We start from the raw sequence: 13,000 nt of genomic DNA, 5'->3' as shown, positions 1-13,000 counted from the left end.
AAAGAAGAAAGAAATAATAAAAAGAAAAAACAAAAAAAAAATAAGAAATACATGAAATTATAATAAAATAATAAAATAATAAAATAATAAAATAAGAAATGAATAACAAAAAAAGAATAATTAATTTTTAAATAAAGAATTAAAGAAAATAATATAAAAAAAAGAAATTGGTTAAATTGTGTTAATATTTTGTTGTTTGTTTACTTAATCCATTTCTTGATTTTCTCAATGTTTTTAACAAATTCTTCAAATTCATAATCTTTTAATGAAATTCCTTTCTGTCCTGGTTTTAATTCTCCATCTCGTTCATAAAATTCTCTTATATCAATATATTTTGTTCCTTTAAATTGATTAAGTCTAACATATCTTTTTTCTCCTATTTGTACATATTTATCATCTTCAAATGGAACTTTTATTTCTTTTTCCTTTTTGACTTTTTTCTTGCTTTCCTTTTCTTCTTCTATTTCTTCACTACTTTCTTGTTCTTTTTTCCCTTTTGTTTTATTCTCTTTTTTGTCTTTACGTTTAATTTCTTCTTCAGATTCTTCTGTTTCTTCTTTTTTGGCTTTTTTCTTGCTTTCTTTTTCAACTTCTTTATCTTGTGAATTATGTTTAGGTTTTTTGTCTGACATTCTTCAATTTCTGTGTTTTTTTGAGTTTTTTTTTCTTTTTCTTTTTTTATTTTTATTAATTTTATTTTTTATTTTTATTAATTTTATGTGTTTCTTTATTATTTATCATTAACACAAGAACAACTCTCATCCTTCTTCTTTTTCTTATTACTCCATTCAATAATCTAACTCTTTGTTATTGTTTGATTTTCATTTAACAACACCAAATAACATGTGATTAATTTGAAATGAAAAGATGAAATAATGATAAATAAATAAACAAATAAAAATAAGAATGAATAACAAAAAGAATAAAAGAATGATGAAAGATAGAAATAAGAAAATAAGAGTCTTTTCATTTTTAAATTGATTGAAGATTTTATTCAAAGATTATAAAATAAAACAAGAATATTAAAATTAAAATCTTTGTGTTTCCATCTAAAAATATGATTTATTATTGTGTTATATCTTTATGATTGTTAAAACATTAATACTCTATTTTGTATAACAACAAATTGTATTGTTTTAATAATCATAAAATATTGATTTAATTCATTCTTTATTGACAATTTCTTCTTTTATCATAATTTTGAATTATTGTAAAATATTCTTACCACAAATTCAAGTGTTATTTGTCTTTTTTTCTTTTTAATTATTTATTGTTTAAAACTAAATGTTAATTATCCAACTATATCTTCTAAAAGAAGAATTGAATAAGAATTCTATCATTCTCTTGTTTCTTTGATTTCTTTCTATATTTATTGAAGATATTCTTAATCAACTTTCATCTACTTCCTAAAACAAAATAATATCTGTTTCTTTAAACTCAATAAAGTCAATATAAAGAAAGAATTTAGTTATTCATGTTTTAACTCTCCTTCTTTTAACCATGACATTATCTCATTAATTAAACTAATGAATATCAAATGAAGAAATACTTAATGTTTATTTTTATCAATGAAGTTAATGAAAGACACTTTTTCTTTATTCATTTTTTTCTCAAAAAATTTTTTAATTTCTTTTTTAATTTCTTTTTTTAAAATTTTCAACCAAAAACTTGTTTTCTCTTTCATTTTCTCTTCTTCTCTTTACCGATAGAATATCTCTATATGTCTCTTCATTTCTTCAAAGTATTTCTCATACTTTTTTAAATCCATTTCAACTCTTATCTCTCCTATTCTCTCTTCTTTTCCATCATGATATATTTCAATTTCTACTATTCCATTCTCATCAACTTTACATTTAACTGTCATTTCATATCTATTTGATATCTCTCCTGGTATTCCTTTAATCGTTACGCATCATAAATTTAGTACTAATAATTTAGAGTTCAATACATTGTTTATTTATTGTGAATGTTTTCTGTCATAAACGTTGCATGAAACTCATAACGTTATAGTTTTAGTTGTTTTTTTTTGTAAATCTTTTGTGATTGTGTTATGCTCAGAATAAATGAAGGGATGAAGTCAACACTACTCATTCATATGAAATTTCCTATAAAAATTAATATGGAAATTTTTATTTCATGAATTTAGATTGGTTAACACATGAAATCTATTGTCTATGATGTTACTTACTATGGACATGATAGAACTAAGAAAGAAAAGGTGTTGTGAAGTGTTTTGTGGTTTACCTTCTTAAAAATATAGCTAGTTGTTTTAAATTAAACAACCTATTATAATTACTATTTATAAATAAAAGGATGAAATAATTTTAACGATTATAATGATTTTGAATATGAATAACGATGTTTAAAGTATATTTAACTGGATAGTTCATGTGTTATAACGATTTTTTATTATTTTTTAGAATTATTTTCATTGTAAAAAATTAAAATAAAATATTAGATGTTCTTATTTCATTTGAACCATGAAGACGTCGTAGGAATTTACTTTAAGTTTTTAATTCTCATTTGTATATTATATTACTTTTTTCAAATAAATAATATAGCACTAAAAATACAAATGAATATATAAAAGTGTTGTACTTTGAAAGGAGTTTTGTTCCATTAAAGCTAATTTGTAGTAATCCATAATGACTTGGATATAACAAAAAAAATAGCTAGTTCCTTGTGATTAAAAAAATAAAAAATATTAAAAATATTCATTCATTTTTACAAATAATGAATAAGTTTATTAGATTAATAAGGTTTATGATTCATTTAATAAAGCTCTGTCCCCAAAAACATTGATATGGCTAAATAACTAAAATAAAGTGTAGTATTTGAAAATAAACAAAACAGACCTTATTGTCAAATTTACCAACCAAAAAGCTTTTGACCAACAACTGGTATAATGTCTTGTTAGAGTATTGTTTTATTTCCTTGAGACTCTGGAAATTTGTTTACGTATAATACAAATACTCTATTTACTCATTTAAGGATTTTCACTTCTGTTACAAAGGAAAAAAAAGTGATACATAATAAGTGTTATGATTAAGGAGACAAGAGAATGTAATACATTCAAAAAAGAAAGTAAAAGAAAAAGAAAAATGACTTTTAAGAAGTTAATTTATAATTAAGAATAATTATCATGACTAATATTTGTATTAAAAAATAATACTAAAAAACAATTCAAACTAAGAAAATATTTAAGAATAATAGTTAAAAAATAAAACAAATAAACAAAGTCCAATAATAATATAAAAGTAAATAACACAAAACAATAGAAACTATTTCATTGAAACTTACAATTGATTGGATTTTGATGTTTTTTACTTGTCTTTTGAGTTTTACAATCAAGAGATTTCATCACTGCAATATCTCGAGGTAATATTTGTTGAACAAAACTCAAATCTACATTCTTTTCAAAGTGTTTACAATGAGAGGCAATAATTGAGTCCATAGTTCTTGGACTCATAAAGACATTTAACCAATAGAAACCTACGTGGTAATGTTCATTTGGAGTAAATACTTTTGCCATCTCTAAAAAGTAATTTTCTTTTTTATCTTCACCACAATTTATTCTAACAAGGAATGAACGATAATGGAAAGGAGAAGGAGTTGCTTGAACTTGTCTTTCAACAACATCAGTAGGATTAGTTCTTTGTAAGGGAAGAGTTGTATAAATAACTTGTTGAGAATCAACAAAAGAGTTTTGACCTTCTGGACCTATAATTAGTTGGCGTTTAAGTAGAGCATTTAAAATTATTTTGGCGTGCATCCTATTAACTACGTTTGTTTTATTACACATCCAAGTGGCAGAGTCGTACCGCTAACTTTTCCATGAATATCTTTAATCATTGTTTGAAGTACTTTATCAATATTAAAGTAATCAATTTCATTTTTTTTAACATCAACTTTATTAAATATAATTGGAAACCATTCAACCATATTATCACTCTGAGAAATGATAAATTCGTAATATTTAAAAAATGCAAATAATTGTTCTTCTTCACTTTCTTTTGAAGAGACATGAAATATTTGAGAATGAAATTTATCAAGATTAACATCATCAACAGTAAAACTATCAAAATTGTCATATACTTTCCAATTCATTCCTCTCAGTGGTTGTAAGTTAATAGTTCTAGTTGTTTTATTATATTTTGTAATATCAAATTCAGGAGATATTGGTGGTGTAGTAATTGCAATAAAAGAGTAGCGATAAGGAAGTAATGAAATTGATGAATAAACCTTTTGTTGAATTTTAACTTCAACACCATTTTCTTTTAATTGAAGTAAATGGATAGCATCAGGAGAATAAAGTGTAGTACTATTTTCTGAAGTAGTATTGGGACTAAATTGAAATCCTAATGAAACTCTATTTCCGATCATAATATTAAATAATTGTTTAGGAATAACATTATTCGATGGTAAAATAACATAATTTATTTCTTCTATTTTTTTAAATAACTTTGTTGGAGTTTCAGAAATATACTTTGAAGGACATTGCAATTTAATAAGATTATCCCATGGATCATTTCGAGGTTGGTGTAATGACTCTGAGATACAATAAGCTAAACTATGTTCTTTTGGAATAGTATTAATGTGTAAAGGTGAAACTCCATTTAATGGAAGAAGACTTTGTTTTATTTGACAAATATCAGTAGAAGTTTCTTGATCAATTGGAACGAGATAATCCTGTTTAACAATACACTTTCTTTTAATTAATGGAACAAAAAAATATTCTGCATTTTTATCAAAGTTTTTAGTAAGACAATTATGACAATTATGAGACCTACATAATTTAAATACATCAAACGTAAAGCTTTGATAATAACGTATTTTAATCCAACACGGAATATAATAATTTCTTTCTTCTGCTTCTACATCATTTAAAAGTATAAGTGGAGTTGTATAAAGTGGTTTTGTTGCTAAAGAAACCATTTGAATATTTGCATAATTTTTTAATACAATTCTTTTACACAATGACTTTACTAATGAATTACATTTGATTAGTCCTGGTCCTGGAGTAATGATTAACATAGTTTCACTTCCTCCTCCTCTAAAATGAGATCCAAAATGATGTAATACTGTAATAATTGATTCCAATAAATTAGAATTCTTTGAAGAACATAATACAGCTTCATTTTCAAGACTTGTCATTTTCTTCCATTGACTAAAATATTGTTTTAAACGAGTATTTAATAATGTTAATGGAAATGAATCTGCAAATGAAATTGTATGAATAAAATCAGTGTCTTTAGGTTTACTTAAATTTGAAGGGGAAAGACATCTAAATGTTGGTGTAGCTGATGTAGGGCGAAAATTAGGTTGTACTCTTGAAAATAAAGAGATAACAATTGTATGTTTTGCATGAACTTCTTTGAAATGTTGATACAATTCTGTTAGAAAATCTAAACACTTATCAAAATACATCTCACCATCTGGGTGATGTTCCCACATTTCTGAAGACATGTCTATCATAATAAATATTGTTCCGCTCGTTGTATAGGTCGTCATATCTATTCCTCTTCAGCAACAGTCAACTTTTTTTAAGTTTTTCTTTTTTTTCTTATTTCATTAAAATAGTATAAATAAGTTAATAAATTAATTTTAAAATAGTAATTTAAGAAGAAGAATAAAGTGAAAATGTTCTGAAATGATTACTCTGGTATCATTCATTGAAATGAATGGAAAAGATTGAAAAAATTAAAAAAGAATGAAGGGTCAGACACATACTTAATTAAACTTATGAACAATGAAATATTTCATCAATCAAATGACAATTTAGAAGAGAGTTCTGCTAACGAAAGGGATGGAATAAGTCCACTATTTTCTGATGTATTGACACGAGTTACTCTAAATTTTCCATTACCTGTAGAGTAGGAATTAAGGTTATAATAATCAGCAATAGCATGACATAAAAGACGTTCATAACTGTTTTCCAATTTAAATTCTAAAATATCAGAATCTTTATTCTTAATATAATTAAGTATAAGTTTGTCTATTGTTTGAACAAAAGAATTTTGAGATAAGACCACCTGTTGAACCTTTGTTGGTATTCTTCTAATAGCTAGAATAACCTCTTTTGGTAATTTAGGTGGAAGGGCTTTATAAACATTATTATTGATTGAATATAACTTAAGTTCACATTGTTCTGGTTCATCATTAGGAATACTTTCTTCTATTCTAATTAATTCCAATGATGGATCAATACCATTTTCAAGGCATTGATTTAAAAAATTACCAAATGGGGAATAAACAGGCATGTCTTGTTGAAAGGCAATGACTGATATCTCTTTACAATGAAGATAAGAATCAATCATTCCATTTTCATCCATAATATTTTTGAAGAGTTCTTGTTTTACAGAGCCTGTCATATATTACTTTGTTTCTTTTTCAGTTTTCCTTTTATTTTATGTTTGTTTTAATTATAGAGCAAAAATACCATCATCAAGACTCAATAGTTTCAAAAATATAAAAACGTTATATTTAACAAAATTAATAAATAATAATAAATCATTTAATAAAAAATCTTAAAAATCTTATAAAAAAGAAATGGCAAATGAAGCACGTACTCTCGTTACTCCTGAAGGAAACGTTGTAGATATTCAAGGAGCTAGTCAAGAAAATGGAGCTAATGCAATTATTTACCCAAGACATGGAGGAGAAAATCAATTATTCTTTATTGATAAACAAATTGGATGGATTATTTCTGTGTTTTCCAGAAAGGCATTAACTGTTAAAGAAAATATGCACGACATTATTCAATCGGACTATTGTAGTCTTTCTCGTCAACAATGGATATTTGAAGATAATCCTGATGGAACAACAATTATTCGTTGTTACGAAAATCCAGAATTAGTTCTTTCTGTTACAAACAATATAGACAAAGTTTGTTTAAGTCCATTTACAAGAGAAGCTCATCAATTGTGGAGAATTGAATAAAAAAAATAACAATTTTTATTATTTTTTTATATCCTTTTTTTATTGAATTTAAGTTTATTTAATTAAAAGTTAATTAAATAGGAAGTATTAGTTATTGATAACAAAGAAGGTCCATATTCAATCCTTTTAAAATTACAGGCCATTGTTTTATAAAATATTGTCATTAACATTGATGAATAAACTTGAATAAAGTCTTCATTTTTAACACGTAAAATACCTTTCATAAGTGATTTTGTTTCTTCATAATCAATTAATTCTATTGAGCATTTATGTTCATTACCAAATGAGGTAGTGTATGACTCATAAATAATTCCTAATATTCCTAAATGTCCGATTTCTCCTAAACATTGATGTTCACTACTCATGAGTTAAATTTATTAATAAATTAAAAAAAAAATTTATTGAATTATTTCAAACAAATCAAATGAAATATATTGCATGAAATGAAATGAGAAATGAAAATAATAAGTTTCATAAATTTTAAGTTTCATTTTTTACTTAAATGAAGTAATAAAAAAAAGATAAATAACAAATAACACATATGTTAGTTCTTTTATTATAATAATCATTCCTATTTGAATTATTTTGTTTGTTTTTGTTTAATATCCACTGAAAAACTTCTTTGCTTTTTTGGTGCTTCTTCTTCATCATCGATAATAAATTGTGGTAATTTCATTATACCTTTATTTGGACTTAAAGAACTAAATGATCTTCTTATTTCTGTTTGTGTACTAAATGAAGATGAAGTGTCATCAGGTGAATGTTCAGATCCTTGATTAATTGATAATTGAATTTGTAAAGTACTTATCTCATTTAATTTTTTAACAGACCTTTGATCTAACCTAACTGCTTTTCTACTAGAAAATCTTTTTGAAGATAATTCTTTAATAGAAGAATTAATTTCAATAACTGGAACCTTTGGTACTTGTTCTGATTTTTTTTTATGAATTTGTTGAAAAGGTTCTGATGACTGAGATAATGATATGACATTACTAATATAACCAGGACTTTCTGGTAATGATTGACGGTATTTTTCTTTTAGTTTCATCCTTTCACTTTTGTTACATTTTGGTTCTTTCTCTTTGCTTTTTTCTTCTTTATCAAAAGAAAGATTATTTTCAAACGAATCTGTTTCAATTTGAACTACTTCAGTTGGAATTTCTGTAAGGTCATTTTGATCAACACCTTCTTCAAGATATGTTTTAGATTCATTATCTTTCTTTAGATCAGGTATTTCAGTAGATTTTGAGGGTAAAGGAATAATACATTCTGAATGATAAGATGATTGATTCAATCTTTCTTTTTTAATTTCTTCTGCTAATTTTTTACTAATTTCAGGAGAAAATCCAAATGAGTCAATATCTATTTGGTCCATTGATAATATATTTTCCACACTTAAATATCCAAACCCAATGAATTGTTCAGTTAATTGTTCTAATCCAATTCGTTTTAAAAAATTTCTAACTGTTTCAATAGGGTCAACAAATAATTCAGCAGGCTTTCTTTTTTGTAATTCATTTCCATTAAACACATCTTTATATTCAGGAAATAAAGTGATAATAAATTTATTTAATCGATAACACATATCATCTAATTTTTCATCTTCAAAGTCCAAAGTTTCTGATTTTAAAAAATGAATTCCTCTAGTAAATTGGAAAGAAGAAGTTAGTTTTAATAGGTCTTCTCTATTATTACAAGCAGTTGAAGAAATAAAAATAATTGGAGTAGTAATTTTTTTAACTTGTTGAAGAGTAACACAAGAAAAGCATAATGAATTTTTTTCTACTTGAGCGTTCTATTTATGTGATTGTTAATTATTATTTTATTTAATCCAATTAAAAAAGATTTTATTTTATAACAAACAATTAATATAATACCTGCCAATTTTACTATTCCTCTCTCATTTTCAGGTTTTATTGATTTTTGAATTTTATGTGCAAGATATAGAGTTGGACCACATCCTGCTCCTTTTCCATAAAGAATAATACGACTTGGGGATTGATGTAATTGTTTAGTAATAAATTTCCAAACATATTCAATATGGTTTGCTGTTTTTTCATCTGAATAATGAGAACCTTTAGTATATCCTGGATATTCCCATGCAATAATATTTGCTTTAAATATTTCTGCCAATACTGATAACCAATCTTTAATACTTGCAAGTGTTTCATTTGCATCATGATTATATAAAATTGTAATTGGTTGTAATCTAATTATTAATGCATTTTTTATTTCATTATTTTAAATTGAAAATAAACCAAACATTGTTGTTTTAGTTTGGACATATAATATTGGTATATTCTTTTGATTTAATTTTTGAAGTTGTGGCATTTTTGTTTCTTTTGTTAAAAGAGTACTACTGCGTTTTTGTTTGGCTCCTTCTTTAAGTGAAATACAATTGGTTGGTGTTTGTTGCATCAAATAATATAAAACTGGAATTCAAAACTTTTTTATTTAAAAAAAACTAAAAATTGTCTTTTTAAATAATTTTATAAATAGTTTTGTATTTTTTTTTAATTTATTTTTTAATTTTATTTAACAATAGATTCGAAGGTAGCACTTCAGATATACCACACACTTCCATAAAATATTTCCATTATTCAAATCCCCAGTATTGACTGGTTATGACTTTGCATTTGGTTAGAAAAACACCTTACCCAGTATTGCAAGAATAACAGTGATTATTAATTACAATGATGGGATTCATTGACAATAAAAGAATGGGTATTTATAATGGTGTTATTATTACTTGTTAGAATACAAGTATATTTGATAATATAGGATTGTCAAAGAAAAAGGTCTAGTGGTGAGGCTAAAAAGATATTAGCCTACAACAATACAGTAATAATTATATATTCTCCTTAAAATAAGAAAATAAAGAATAATTTTAATACTCATTAAAATCAAATAGAAATTAAATAATGAATATTTAAATAAGGGATGTTTAAAATGCTCTATTCCACATCAAATAAATGATAAAATGAAATTGTCATATTTCAACAACTAAAATCAAAGAATAAGCCAATAGTTGATGAACAAATACTTTTAAAACAAATAGATTATTTAATCTCCACTGAACAATAAACAATAGAAAATATTTCTTATTAATACTTAATTAACTACTTTTTATTTTATTTAACAAGTCAATTCTTCTTTTTAGTTTTTTAAACTCATCTTAGAATATTTCTTTGTATGATTCTTCTTTCTCTTGTTTAAAAATTTCAAAATCTCTATAAATTCTATAGAAATTATTGAGTTTACTGAAAAAAAGTATTTATAAACGAATTAAAAGAACGTTTATTTTTTAAAAAAATTATGTTATTTGATTGTTTATATAAAATGGAATTGTTTATCTCATAATCTACTCAAAATACTATTTTCTTTTCAAATATTATTAAACATTAACCATTTTAACCACTTTACTTTCTTTTTTAGTTCAAGACTTGTATACTTGCGTTAAATAAGGTTGTTACACACAACTAATACAATAAAACTTAATCTAAAATAGTTAATAAAAAAAACAATGATTTGTGATAATAGATATTCATAGAATAAACTTTTTTGATTTCTATAACTTCTCTAATTATTTTTATTAAATAAAAAATTCTTATATACTTATTTAATAAAATAATTTAATAGTTTTTAAATTATTTAAAATAATTATCAGTTTATTTGTAAAGCAAAAAAATTTATGTTTCTTTATTGGAGAATATAAATCAGATAAATAATACTTTAATTTGATGACTTTTATCAATGCCTTACAAAATAACCACCCCAAAAAACAAAAGGAGTTATTTCTAGTGAAGAAATAATAAAGATTGAATGACCAAACAAAGAAATAAAAAATTGAAATAAAACTAATTTTTTTTAATTTTTATACAGTAATAAAATAGAATTTTTATTAATATTTTATAAATTCTCATTGTTTTTGGTTAGACTAAAAATAAAAGAAACTAATTGATCTTAGAAATTTGAAAATGACGAAAAACATATTAGAATGTTCAGACAGAGTTGTAAAAACAGTTGAACCAATGACTGTTTGTTATTTTATAAAGCAAAGGCATTACACAAAAAACAAAAACTCAGAAGAATAGGACCAATTATTGTTATATGATCAATTTGTTGATAGTAGTGGAAATATTGATATTAAGGTTCTTACAGGACATTTAAAGAAAGAAGGAAGATTACATCCAAATGCACTAATAACAATTCTGAAACGAATACAAAATGTACTAAGAAAAGAAATGAATGTTATTAGAGTCAATGGACCAACAGCAATATTTGGAGATATTCATGGACAATTTTATGATTTATGTAATATTTTTCAAGACTTTGAAAGTTCTGATGAAAGTCTATTGTTTTTAGGTGATTATGTTGATAGAGGATGTTTTGGTACTGAAGTGTGTATTTTTTTATTTTGTTTAAAACTTCAATACCCCAATCGAGTTCATTTGTTAAGAGGAAATCACGAATGTAGATTAATGACAACATATTTTAATTTTAGACAAGAATGTTTATGGAAATATACTTCTCAAATCTATGATGAGTTTATGAATACATTTGATTGTCTTCCATTATGTGGAATAGTTAATTCAAATTTAGGATCTTTCTTTTGTGTTCATGGAGGTATTTCTCCTTCACTTCAAAAAATAAGTGATATTAATTATATTGATAGATTTCAAGAACCACCTGAAGATGGATTATTTTGTGACTTGTTATGGTCTGACCCTATGGACGATTCAATGTATGAAGTTCTTTCACAAGAAGACCAACTTAATTTTCAAAAAGAAATGTATGAATTTAATTCAGTAAGGGGGTGTAGTTACTGTTATGGATTTGCTGCAGTAAGAAGATTTCTTATTAAAAATGACCTTGTTTGTATTGTGAGAGGACATGAAGTTCAAAGAAATGGATGTAAAATGAATTTTGAAGGATGTTCAACTTCACCAATTGCAATTACTATATTTTCAGCACCAAATTATTGTGATTGTTATGACAATGATGCTGCAGTATTAATGGTTAATAATGATGAACTTAGTTTCTTATCATATAATTGTGTTTCTCACCCGTTTTGGCTTCCGAAATTCGCAAATGCATTTTATTATACTCTTCCTTTATTAATTCAACAAATGAACACAATAGCTAGTCGTTTATTCTCAGCAATTATTTTTGAATCTATTGAATCTCTTGAAGACAAATCACAAACACCAGAATTACCTGAAGATGATGAAAATACTTTAAATCAAATTGAAAAGGCTTTGAATGACCCTCATAATAAAATTATTAATCCTCATAGTAGAATCGCTAAAACTGCCAATAGAAGAAGAACTCTTGTTGGCTCTACACTACCATTACAATCGCTTGAAACTCCTCCTACTTCAACCCCTCCAATGTCTCCTCCCCAAAACCAATCAAAGTCTCGTTTGTCTGCTCGTGATGCCCGTTTAGATAAAAGAAGCCTAACTTTAGGACTAAAAACTGATTACTCTGATACCTCAAAAACAGAATTTCATGTGGAAGCTTCAAGTCGTTTCGAGTTGGCAAAGAAAAATGATATTTTAAATGAATTAAGACCAGTTGAAATGAAAGAGTTAAGAAAAGAATGGGAAAAATTAAAAGATAAAAAATAATTTCATTAAATTTCTTTTTAAGTTTAATTATATAAAATAAAATTAATAGTAATCAATTCAATTATCTTAAAGTTTCTTTCCTTCTTCAACCTTTTCAGCTCTTTGTCTTTCAAGATCTTTCTTCATTGGTCCCATACGTGCTTTCTTTTCGGTGGTAGTTTGGAATCTAGAATGTCCGTATTTAGATGATGTATCAATGAATTTAAGAACAATTTGTTCTTGAGCTGTTCTAGTGGTTGATGGGAAGCATGCTTTTCTTAATGAAATAACTCTTCTTCTAATACCAGCTACTGTTCCTTTGATCATCAAGAAGTCATTCTTAACAACTCCGTAATGTGGGAATCCTCCCATTGGAGTAATACCTTTTTCTGTAATATCAAATTCAGTTTTAGCGTTCTTAAGATCACCACATCCAAGTCTGTAAATCTTTT

The 13,000-nt window shown here is 25.0% G+C and overlaps 7 protein-coding genes across 7 annotated transcripts, besides 22 other annotated features; 2 read left to right on the top strand and 5 right to left on the bottom strand.

The window, feature by feature from the left end:
- Positions 1–48: a microsatellite.
- Positions 49–54: 6 nt separating this feature from the next.
- Positions 55–167: a microsatellite.
- Positions 168–200: 33 nt separating this feature from the next.
- Positions 201–632, bottom strand: EDI_297170 (uncharacterized protein; the record flags this gene model as incomplete). The annotated part of the gene is made up of 1 exon (XM_001739886.1): positions 201–632. The coding sequence occupies one exon, from the start codon at positions 630–632 to the stop codon at positions 201–203; it is 432 nt and encodes a 143-aa protein (XP_001739938.1).
- Positions 410–585: a microsatellite.
- Positions 633–657: 25 nt separating the features above from the next.
- Positions 658–708: a microsatellite.
- A 149-nt stretch (positions 709–857) lies between these two features.
- Positions 858–958: a microsatellite.
- A 42-nt stretch (positions 959–1,000) lies between these two features.
- Positions 1,001–1,035: a sequence feature (AT_rich).
- Positions 1,036–1,612: 577 nt separating this feature from the next.
- Positions 1,613–1,657: a sequence feature (AT_rich).
- Positions 1,658–2,401: 744 nt separating this feature from the next.
- Positions 2,402–2,457: a sequence feature (AT_rich).
- Positions 2,458–2,685: 228 nt separating this feature from the next.
- Positions 2,686–2,758: a sequence feature (AT_rich).
- Positions 2,759–3,116: 358 nt separating this feature from the next.
- Positions 3,117–3,234: a sequence feature (AT_rich).
- Positions 3,235–3,286: 52 nt separating this feature from the next.
- On the bottom strand, positions 3,287–5,511 carry EDI_297160 (dep domain containing protein, putative; the record flags this gene model as incomplete). Its single annotated transcript, XM_001739885.1, has 2 exons — positions 3,287–3,780; positions 3,822–5,511. The coding sequence occupies 2 exons, from the start codon at positions 5,509–5,511 to the stop codon at positions 3,287–3,289; spliced, it is 2,184 nt and encodes a 727-aa protein (XP_001739937.1).
- A 27-nt stretch (positions 5,512–5,538) lies between these two features.
- Positions 5,539–5,621: a sequence feature (AT_rich).
- A 141-nt stretch (positions 5,622–5,762) lies between these two features.
- On the bottom strand, positions 5,763–6,371 carry EDI_297150 (uncharacterized protein; the record flags this gene model as incomplete). Its single annotated transcript, XM_001739884.1, has 1 exon — positions 5,763–6,371. The coding sequence occupies one exon, from the start codon at positions 6,369–6,371 to the stop codon at positions 5,763–5,765; it is 609 nt and encodes a 202-aa protein (XP_001739936.1).
- Positions 6,372–6,462: 91 nt separating this feature from the next.
- Positions 6,463–6,546: a sequence feature (AT_rich).
- A 3-nt stretch (positions 6,547–6,549) lies between these two features.
- On the top strand, positions 6,550–6,939 carry EDI_297140 (uncharacterized protein; the record flags this gene model as incomplete). Its single annotated transcript, XM_001739883.1, has 1 exon — positions 6,550–6,939. The coding sequence occupies one exon, from the start codon at positions 6,550–6,552 to the stop codon at positions 6,937–6,939; it is 390 nt and encodes a 129-aa protein (XP_001739935.1).
- Positions 6,935–7,019: a sequence feature (AT_rich).
- Positions 7,002–7,430, bottom strand: EDI_297130 (uncharacterized protein; the record flags this gene model as incomplete). Its single annotated transcript, XM_001739882.1, has 2 exons — positions 7,002–7,296; positions 7,357–7,430. 2 exons carry the CDS (start codon positions 7,428–7,430, stop codon positions 7,002–7,004), a joined length of 369 nt encoding a protein of 122 aa, XP_001739934.1.
- Positions 7,308–7,351: a sequence feature (AT_rich).
- Positions 7,431–7,519: 89 nt separating the features above from the next.
- Positions 7,520–9,357, bottom strand: EDI_297120 (uncharacterized protein; the record flags this gene model as incomplete). The annotated part of the gene is made up of 3 exons (XM_001739881.1): positions 7,520–8,734; positions 8,803–9,148; positions 9,203–9,357. 3 exons carry the CDS (start codon positions 9,355–9,357, stop codon positions 7,520–7,522), a joined length of 1,716 nt encoding a protein of 571 aa, XP_001739933.1.
- Positions 7,971–8,038: a microsatellite.
- Positions 8,750–8,815: a sequence feature (AT_rich).
- Positions 9,358–9,385: 28 nt separating the features above from the next.
- Positions 9,386–9,478: a sequence feature (AT_rich).
- Positions 9,479–9,482: 4 nt separating this feature from the next.
- Positions 9,483–10,069: a repeat region.
- A 166-nt stretch (positions 10,070–10,235) lies between these two features.
- Positions 10,236–10,280: a sequence feature (AT_rich).
- A 239-nt stretch (positions 10,281–10,519) lies between these two features.
- Positions 10,520–10,603: a sequence feature (AT_rich).
- Positions 10,604–10,775: 172 nt separating this feature from the next.
- Positions 10,776–10,857: a sequence feature (AT_rich).
- Positions 10,858–10,916: 59 nt separating this feature from the next.
- EDI_297110 (serine/threonine protein phosphatase 2B catalytic subunit, putative) lies at positions 10,917–12,569 on the top strand (the record flags this gene model as incomplete). The annotated part of the gene is made up of 2 exons (XM_001739880.1): positions 10,917–10,976; positions 11,034–12,569. 2 exons carry the CDS (start codon positions 10,917–10,919, stop codon positions 12,567–12,569), a joined length of 1,596 nt encoding a protein of 531 aa, XP_001739932.1.
- Positions 12,547–12,617: a sequence feature (AT_rich).
- The last annotated feature ends 383 nt before the right edge of the window (positions 12,618–13,000 follow it).

The sequence above is a fragment of the Entamoeba dispar genome, genomic scaffold (assembly GCF_000209125.1).
Source record: "Entamoeba dispar SAW760 scf_1105229462521 genomic scaffold, whole genome shotgun sequence".
Classification (NCBI taxonomy): Eukaryota; Evosea; order Mastigamoebida; family Endamoebidae; genus Entamoeba; species Entamoeba dispar.
The sequence above is the reverse complement of the archived record's forward strand: the minus strand, read 5'-3'. Positions and strand labels throughout refer to the sequence as shown.